The sequence below is a fragment of the Manis javanica genome, chromosome 6 (assembly GCF_040802235.1).
Source record: "Manis javanica isolate MJ-LG chromosome 6, MJ_LKY, whole genome shotgun sequence".
NCBI classification, from domain to species: Eukaryota; Metazoa; Chordata; class Mammalia; order Pholidota; family Manidae; genus Manis; species Manis javanica.
This window is the reverse complement of record NC_133161.1, coordinates 32,008,125-32,017,346: the sequence shown is the minus strand read 5'-3', so window position 1 is coordinate 32,017,346 and position 9,222 is coordinate 32,008,125. Positions and strand designations below refer to the sequence as shown.

Sequence of the window (9,222 nt, the reverse complement as noted above, 5' to 3'; positions counted from 1 at the left end):
ACAAGTAATTTAAAAACAAACCTTACAGAAGGAAGAATTTTTTAAAAAATCAGATTTTGGGTAGTTAATTGGGAAGGTCAGTATTATACCACTAATATGTAGAGGAAAGGTGAGTTTAGAAGTTAAATGAGAAAAGAGTAGAAATTCTAACTTAATAGGTAGAATTGTTTTGGGGGAGGAATATTTTATTTCTTTTCTCTACATCATAAAATAACTGATTGTCAAGAATACCAGTACATTTCTACTTGAAGTCATATAATGGTCATTCAATTTTTATACCTATTTTGTGTACTGGCTTGAAATCTTTCCAGAATTCCTAGGTTTCATGAATTCTGTAAGTCCTTTTAGCTGTATCTAGAAGGTGGTATTGGGAAGTTCTTGAAAGGATTATCAGAAATTATGCATAATTGCTGGCTGTGTCACTATGGGGAGCCACATGTAAATATCACCAAGGTTACTATTATAAACATAGTCTGATTCAAATTATTGCAAAACATTACCAGATTTGGGTGAGGTTTCTAGAGGAAAAGAGCAGCCAATCAGTCAAGCAACAACATTTACTTAGTACCCAATGTGTATGAGTTATTGATATAAGGTGCTGCTAAGTAAACAGAAATCAAAAAGCAGAAGAAAAATACCCCAGAAATAATGCTGATGCAGCAGGTGGTGGTGAATAAAACTGATGGGATGAGAAAGTCTTGGTTTTATTTGATGGAGAGTGCCTAGGCTTTAGAGAGAGACAAAGAGAGATTTTGAAGAGGAAAGACAATGGAATACAGAATAAGATGGCCTGGGGTCTGAACCCAACTTAGTCACTTAAGTGCATGCAGTCTTGGACAAATATTTAGCCTAGGTTTTCTCTTGTAAAATGGTTATAAATTTTATAAATACCTTACTTCTTGAGGTTGCAGTGAGAAATCAGTGAAGCAAGGACTTACAAACAGTAAACATGTTATTTATTGGCATCCAGTGAGGTCCTTGGCCAAACTGTGTGGTTTATTCTCTATTATGCCTTCTCTGCAGCATTTACACTCAACAGACACCTGCTTTTTTGCCGCATGTGTCAGCAAGTTTCCCCTTCCTGGACTATGAGCTGTTCAATAGCCCGGATTCTGTGTGCTTTCCATCCAGAAGAAACAATGATTCACACACTATGAGCACCCAGTAAATTGGTTATAATAGTGTTTTGCATATGAATAGTTATTTGAACTTTTTAAGGGACTCTCACGTGACACATGCAGGTGTCAAATTCATCTCGCTATTTCTGATGTCATGTCACTGTTTCAAAAGTTGTCAAGAGCTTCTCATTTTCTACTGAATAAAACTTTAAAAACTTTTTTTAATTGAGCTATAATTGACATATACATTGTATTCGTTTAGGTGATTAAAGTTTTAACTCCTATCTAAACCCTAAGGCCTTGCTACTCGAAGTGTGGGCTCCAGACCCGTAGTACTGGTGTCACCTCGGAGCTTTTTAGAAATGCAGATTCTCCAGCCCCATCCCAGACCTACTAAATGAGCAACTGCATTATAACAAGATTTCTAACCAATTCATATATACAGCTTTGACTACATCTTTAGTTTCTAGTTAAACTTGGAAGTTTTAAAAGATTCCAAGATTTTGCAAATAAAAGTAATGGATGTCCAGTAAAACTTGACAACAATGAATAATTTTTTAGTATATCTCAAATGCTTCAGGGGACATATTTCAACTTAAAATATATATTGTTTACCTGAAATTCAAATTTTACTGGGCTCTGTGATTTAATCTGGCAATCCTCAGCAGACTAAGATCTATGTCGCACATAAATTTGAACTCCCCTGCAATAGTAGAGTGCCTTCCTCAACTGCTCAGTATTGTGTTTAAGGAATAGTCAGTTGGCCTCTTGAGAACAGAGGTTTCTCTGGTTTTTGCTTAACATTGTACATCCTCAAAAGCAAACACAGTACCCTGCACACAATAAAGGACCAATTAACGTTTCTTTAATGAAAGAATATGTCAAGAGCATTTTTCAATTAAGGGACTTGGTTGTATTACATTTTAATGAAAGCTGAATATTTTTCTAGTAATTAAAAAAAATGTTTAAAGAACCTCTATTCGTACACTTTTTCACATTTTAGTTGGTAGTGTTCAGGGCTTAATGGGAACATAATCGAGGGCTCAGAATGTACTCTGTCGCAGACCGAGTCCATATGGTCGTTGGAGAGCAGATTCCCACACTCGGGATTCTGGCATGCCCGCAGCTGACAGCAGGAGACACCTCCCCCTTCCCGGGCCGCCGAGACGCCCGCGCACGCGCACAACCGCGCTCCGGCCCTCAGAGCCCGGTGGAGGGAGGCGGGGCTCCCTGGGCGCGTGCGCGGTGGCCTGGGCTGCGGGCCCCTCCCCCGGCGGGGGCGCGCGGCGCAGAGGACCGTACGGAAAGGGGGAAGTCAGGTGGCCGCCGCCGCCGCCGTTTGTCGCCAGAAGGAAAATGGCGGATCTGGAGGAGCAGTTGTCTGATGACGAGAAGGTAAGAGCCGCGGGGGTGGCGAAGCCCGTCTGTCCGGAGCCGGCAGAGCCCGGCGCATCTGCCTGGAGCGGGGCCGGAGAAGGACACTGGTCTGCGCGCTCAGCTGCCCTTCCTCCCTCTCTCCGCTGCGCCCTAGTGCCTGCCCCTGTCGGCCACCCGAGGCCCCGCGCGGGGGCAGCTCTGCCGGGCCTGCTTGCTCCGCTCCGCTCCTTGTAGGGTGTGTGCTCCGAAAATAGGAAGTGGAAGCCGGGCGGCGGCGCCTAGCGCGGCGGGCGGGGGCAGGGGGCGGCGAGGGCGGCGGCCGCCGGGGACCCGGTCCCTCCGCCTGGCAGCGGGACCCTGCACCGAGTGTGGGGGCTGCGGGGCTCTCTGGTCGGCCTGCGAGCGGCCCAAGGGCAGGGCTCAGCCCCACGGCCTGGCTGGGGAGTGTAGCCGGGTGAGGGGGTAAGAGGGCAAAAATCGCTTGGAAAGCAGGCCTTCAGTTCTCCCAGAAGCAGAATGCTTCCTTTCCTGTTTCTCTGCGCTTTTTTCCTTTCCCCGTGAAAGTCTCTCTTCTTTTTTTGGCTTAAGCTGTAGGCTTTGCATCTCCCGTGTTCCCTGCGAGGCAGCAGAGTCGCTCACAGAAAGCTACCCCCACCCCATAGTTGTTTCCGGCCCAGGTTGTCAGCAGCCCCCCTGAGGGCCGGATTTGGTGGCGCCCCATCGTCCTGCTTGGACTTCTTCTGGAGGAGGGAGATTGTGTAGCTCCTTTCACTGTATCTTAGATGATGTGACAGCATTGGAACCAAGTGAACGACTTAAATTCTCAGGCATTTAAAATAAGAAATCTGATCATTGAACTACTCTCTTATTCGCAGTTTTCCTTTGGGTGTGAGGCCCCATTCCCCAATATGGGGGAGGGGACCCTACTTGTGAACCTTGACGTTTCTCAGACTCAGAAGTAACTGACATACTCTGAATAAGATAGTTACAGCTTTTGATGTGTCTACACTTAATTTAACAATGTTCGTGTTATAAGAGTTCCAAAGCAGTACAGTGAAACACAAACACATCGTGGTGTTTAAGAAATCCTAATGTAAGCCTGAGGATATTTTCAGTTGGAATTCTGCTCCAAGTGTCTTTATATTCTGTCTTTTTGCACCGAAATATTCTGTCACCTTCCTCATGTGAATGTGTGGGTCTCATCTTCAATTTTGGAAATCCTTTTCTCTGTTCTGTGAAGGTGATAATAAAACGACACAATGGGGAGAGCAATAAGGTCGCTCCATGATCCCTAATTCGCGGACCTGGTAGGCAGATCCCGTATACACAAAAGTTGGTATTCACACGTGTAATATTGGTAAATAACCATGAATTAGTAACTGAAAATGTACGCAGGCTCACACGCACATTCAAAATTAAGTAGTGCCAAAAAATTTTTAAAAGAATGTTATGTTTTTATTTTACCGTTTTGAAGTGTTGATTAGTAGATCAAGTGGCTAGAAATCAAGTTGAGCGAGTACTCGGTGTTCGCCTTAATATAGAGCTGTAATGTCTTGTAAAGGCCTAAAGTAGCAAAGATTTTTCGAAATGAGATGACAAGATTCCTTATTATCTGGCACTCTCAGGGTACTAAGTGGGGAGGAGGGTATCTTACTCTCTAAGCTTGCCCAACACATTTTAAGGGTAGATAAATGAAAATTCTAATTTGAAGGAATTTGATGTTTTTGTTTTTAGTTCGAGTTTTTGTAAGACTTTTCTGTAGATATTTACATAGAGATTTCATTGCAGTATCTAGTAATTTAAGAAAAATACTGACCAAACTTTTGGGTTCAATTGTCATCTTAGTTATCTAAATGTTCTTCTCATCTTTTGGGAGGAGGACATTAGATACGGGATTAGAAAGGATTTAAAGGTGATATTATTAATTTAGTATTTAAATCATATTACTCTTTCTCCCACCTTGTTTGTAATTTTCAAAAATAAGCTTTTAATACTTATGTTTTTGGAATTTTCATTATTGATTGCAGATCTAAGGAAGGGGAAGCTCTTGAGAATTATGTAGTACTATACTTTGTATATGCCTGGTTCAGTTAGACAAGACATAAGTTAATTTGTTGTAAGTTTGGAATAGGTTTTATTACCATTTGAGAGATAAGTAAAATAAGGTTTCAAAAGCTTTAATTCACCCAAAGACATATAAGTAGAAAGTGGCAAAGGTCGTATTTAAACCCGAGTTTGTCTGACTCCAATGTGTTGCTCTTGTGACAATAAACTACCTTAACAGTTGATGATGGGAACTCTCTGGGTTTATCTCCTTGTTTTTAAATTGTTAGCTTATTTTGAAAAAGAAACAATAGTTCTTTTGTTTTTAATAAAAATTTTAAATACCAAACATTGAATAGTGTTGGGTTCTAAATTTATTTTGTGCTTTGTTTTAGACCAAAGTTTATTATTGTTTAACACATATGTTTTTTTTTACTAAGGTATTATTGATATACACTCTTATGAAGGTTTCACATGAAAAAACAATGTGGTCACTACATTTACGCATATTATCAAGTCCCCACCACATACCCCAATGCAGTCACTGTACATCAGTGTAGTAAAATGCCAGAGTCACTATTTGCCTTCTCTGTTAACACTTTTAAGTTTTATGAAACTAGTATAGTTTCATATATGCCCTAAGTAGAAAGCATTTTAGAAATTAATGTAGATATCTTTACTTTTTAAAATCATGTATGTACAATTGCTTTTTGAGGATACCACTATGAAATTTAATAAGCTTTTCACCTTTGGCCACTGGGTTAATAGGAAACAAAATTATCTGAAGAAGCACAGTGAAGTTCTTTAAAATTACTCATTTCCTGTAGTGTGCCCCATTGAGTTTTTTACGTAATTACAGAAACTCTAGACCAAACAGTTCAAGTTTTCCATTCCTTAGTAAAGCCTTTATGTGAATTTGAAATTATATAAACTTGTGGTATAAGGCTCAAGTAAGAAAAACCATTCCCAGACCCCTATCTAGGTGAGAAATCCAGGAAGTCACTCCAAGCTCCAGGAAAAAGACTCTTCGTTATTGGTTGGAAAGGAGTGTTTTTACCCGTCACTCCTTCCAACTTCCCCTAACGATTAGGGTGAGCCACTCCTATAGCTTTAATTCTAGTATCTTTGTAGATAGGTCTGGAGTACATAGCTCAGCTCTAACTTCTTTCTTGAGCATTGGTCATACATTTTTATCTGATGGTCCTTTTCCCATGAGACAAAGAGATGTGTTCAAATGGAAACTGCTGAAAGTCAGTTCATAAACTCCCTCCCCTTACCCCTACACAAAAAGGGGCAGAAATCTGTCTCATCCTGCACATTTTTCTCTTTATTTCTCTATTCCCATTATTCCAGCCATCCAGGTTTTAAACCTCAGCTTTATCTTTCTTCTCCTTGTGCTCTGTACCTTAAAATCAGTTTTCTAAGTCTTGTCACTTCTGTCATCAAAATGTGTCATACACAAGTAATTTATTTGAAAAGTTAATTCATTTATATTATTTGGTTTATAACCTCTTAGTTGTCCAGACTGTTGTTATTTGTGTTATTAACTACTGTTGTTTAGTAACAAAATTTTACTATGTGTACAGAATACAGATTGATTGTATGTGTTCTGTGACTACACAGATAAGGAAGAAATAAAGCCAAAGGAAGAAGAGTAGGGTTAGAAGAATGTATCATACCGGGTCCTTCCCTTCTGTTGAATTTGCCACTGCTAGGCTTTTATTACAAAATTCCTAGACTAATACCTCCAATTTCATATATCTAAGCCATGTTTTAATATGTCATTTTTCGGTTCCCAAACTTACAGTTGCTTGCAACTCCAATGCTCCTCCATCAATGCCAGCTCTTGAAAGTGGTATTCCCACTTTCAATGGCCTCGTATTCCATTCTAACCTAAATAGTTCTGACTTTCCCTATATATACTGTTGTTTAACATGCTTTGAATTCAAAGAGACCTGCATGCTAGTCCAAATCTAGTACCTCAGGTAAATTATTTAATCTCTCAGCCTCAGTATCCTTTGAAATGTGGGGATATAACGGAAGTATCTCTGCTTAAATTGCTGTAAGCATAAATGTTGCCTGACATGTAGTAAACACACAATAGAACATAGCTGTCTTAACTCTGCTCATGTCTTATCCACTTTGAGTGTTGGTACTGCTCCCTGGTCTGTCCCAGTTTTTAAAAGGGAAAATCGTTACTCATCCCTCAAGATTTAGCTCAGAAGCTAGTTTAATCTCTCTTCTGAGCATTGTAACACATCATTAGTATTCAGTACAGTTTGGCATAGTAGTTACTTGCTTACTTGTCCTTTATTCCCTATTTTATTGGAATTCCTAAGTGGAGAAGTAATGTCATCTTTAGCATCTGTCCTACACTGCATGTGATGAGTACATTGGTTCAGTGAGTAAATGAACAAAGGAATCATGAATTCACAAAATTAAGAGAAAACAACAGTTTTATGAAAAGTAGAAGTAGCATATAAAAGCAGATTTTTGAAGGAAAATCTAGTATGCCTAAACTTTTCATTTCTAAATAGTGCTATAGATTTTAAAGATACAGTCAGATGAAACCCCTGGTGTTCTTTGAGGTACAGGTGGTAAAATTAGTTGTGGTTCAAACCACCTACACATGCTAAATATTCTTTATAAGTAGTTTATGTATTTCTCCATCACTACACTGTCATAGTTTGGCTTCAGAAATTTTGTTTGCAAGTAAAAACAAGGTAAGCTGCCATGTGTAAAATCCGTATTATTCTTAACTGTAAAGTAAATTCAACTAGTAAGCTATTAATGTAGAAAATAGTCATTTCTAATTTCATTCTATAGATGAATGACTTCTGTCATTGCAGCAATAAAATATAAAAATTCATACAGGAAGCAAAAATTTGATAGATGCTCTACCATTAGTGGAATTTTTCAGACTTTCCACATTAAAGCAAATTTGTGGTACTTTTTCAGTACATTTGGGAGCCGTCTACATAAAATAAGGATAGTTAGATATGTAGAATTTTGCATTTTAGTGTAAGAACTTGGAATATAAAAACATTTAGAGATGAGAGTACAAAGTAATTTTCCCCTTTGAAAAGAATGACAGGGAAACTTGACCTGTGGTTCAGTGCTTTGACCCAAAAGCCTAATTGTGTAAAGTAATAATTTATTGCAAGGTATTCATGCATATTAAAGAAAACATAGGTGTTCCATAGAACCACTTGTATGTGTCAAAAAAGGCGAATTTCAAAAATTTTATTTTGAAGGTTAGATGTACAGTCTACATTCTTTCTCTGACATTTATTTACATACTCCATTGTGAATCTAATGCTGAGAACTTTTCCTACACATTTTAGTTCATAATGTTTCTGTTGATTGACAATGAATGTAAACAGTGTCTTAGAACTACTTTCCCATTCATTCATTTACCCAAATAACATTTTATTGAAATCAATAAGAAAACTCATAATTTTCCATAGTTTAAAATCTCTGAAATCAGGCTTCATTGTGACAAGGCTTATGATATTTAATTGGTAGCATTTTTCCTTTTTTTAGTGGTAAGTAATATTATGCATCATACATTGATGGTGGATTAAAATTACCAAAGATATAATGCAGTAACAGCCTAAACTCTTAGCATCAGAGGATTGGTGGGAGGTGGTTAGTATGGCATCTCCTCACTCATTGTGTTGAGGGCTGTTGGAGAACTTCAGTTAAACTTGGGCATTTTGATGTGCTCTGTGCATAATGGAACATTATTCAGCCATGAGAAAGAAGGATATCCTGCCATTTATTACAACATGGGTGGAACTTTAACATTATACTAAGCAAGATTAAGTCAGTTAGAGAATGGTAGTACTGTTAGATATCATTTGTGTATAGAATCAAAAAAGTCAAATATGTTTGGAAAAAAACAAAAACAGTGAAGTGGTGGTTACCAGGGGATGGGAGGTGGGGGGATAAGATTGATGGTGTTTATGGGTACAAACTTGAACAAGTACAAAATAAGCCATTGAGATCTAATGCACAGTATGATGAATATAGACAGTAATGTACTTTAATGATGTAATGTGATACATATTATTTCAGTGGCAATCACATTAATATAAGTGTATCAAAGTAATATCCTGTACACCCTAAATCACAAAGTGTAACATGCAGGCCCAGAGATTTTACATAGCTTTGAAAATCCCCTCATTGTGGGTTGGAGCCTGGAGATAAGATAAGCCTTTTAGGAGAACAAGTTTGGACTTAGCAAAGAAGAGAGGGCAGAGAGCATAACTTTTGAATATACTTTCATTTAAGGCTGAAGAGAAGAGATACAAAGGTGAGGAGTGACTCTTTAAGTAGAAGCATATACCTAGTACAAGTAGGTGCTCAAGTCAGAGAAGTTGGAAGAGAATTATCAAAAGGAGCAGTATTCCAACAGACACATGAAAAAATGCTCCACATTGCTAGTTATCAGAGAAATGCAAATTAAAACCACAATGAGATATCACCTCTCACCAGTAAGGATGGCCACCATCCAAAAGACAAACAACAACAAATGTTGGCGAGGTTGTGGAGAAAGGGGAACCCTCCTACACCGCTGGTGGGAATGTAAACTAGTTCAACCATTGTGGAAAGCAGGATGGAGGTTCCTCAAAATGCTCAAAATAGAAATACCATTTGACTCAGAAAACCCACTCCTTGGAAT

General features: G+C 38.8%; 1 protein-coding gene across 1 annotated transcript in view; it reads left to right on the top strand.

Moving 5' to 3' along the window:
* The first annotated feature begins 2,219 nt into the window (after positions 1–2,219).
* The window catches only part of CAPZA2 (capping actin protein of muscle Z-line subunit alpha 2), a 65,238-nt gene continuing 58,235 nt past the window's right edge, over positions 2,220–9,222 (top strand). Inside the window, exon 1 of the mRNA XM_017664033.3 lies at positions 2,220–2,513. Within this exon, the coding sequence (XP_017519522.3) occupies positions 2,235–2,513 (279 nt within the window). The 5' untranslated portion in view covers positions 2,220–2,234. The remainder of the gene's footprint in view (positions 2,514–9,222) is intronic.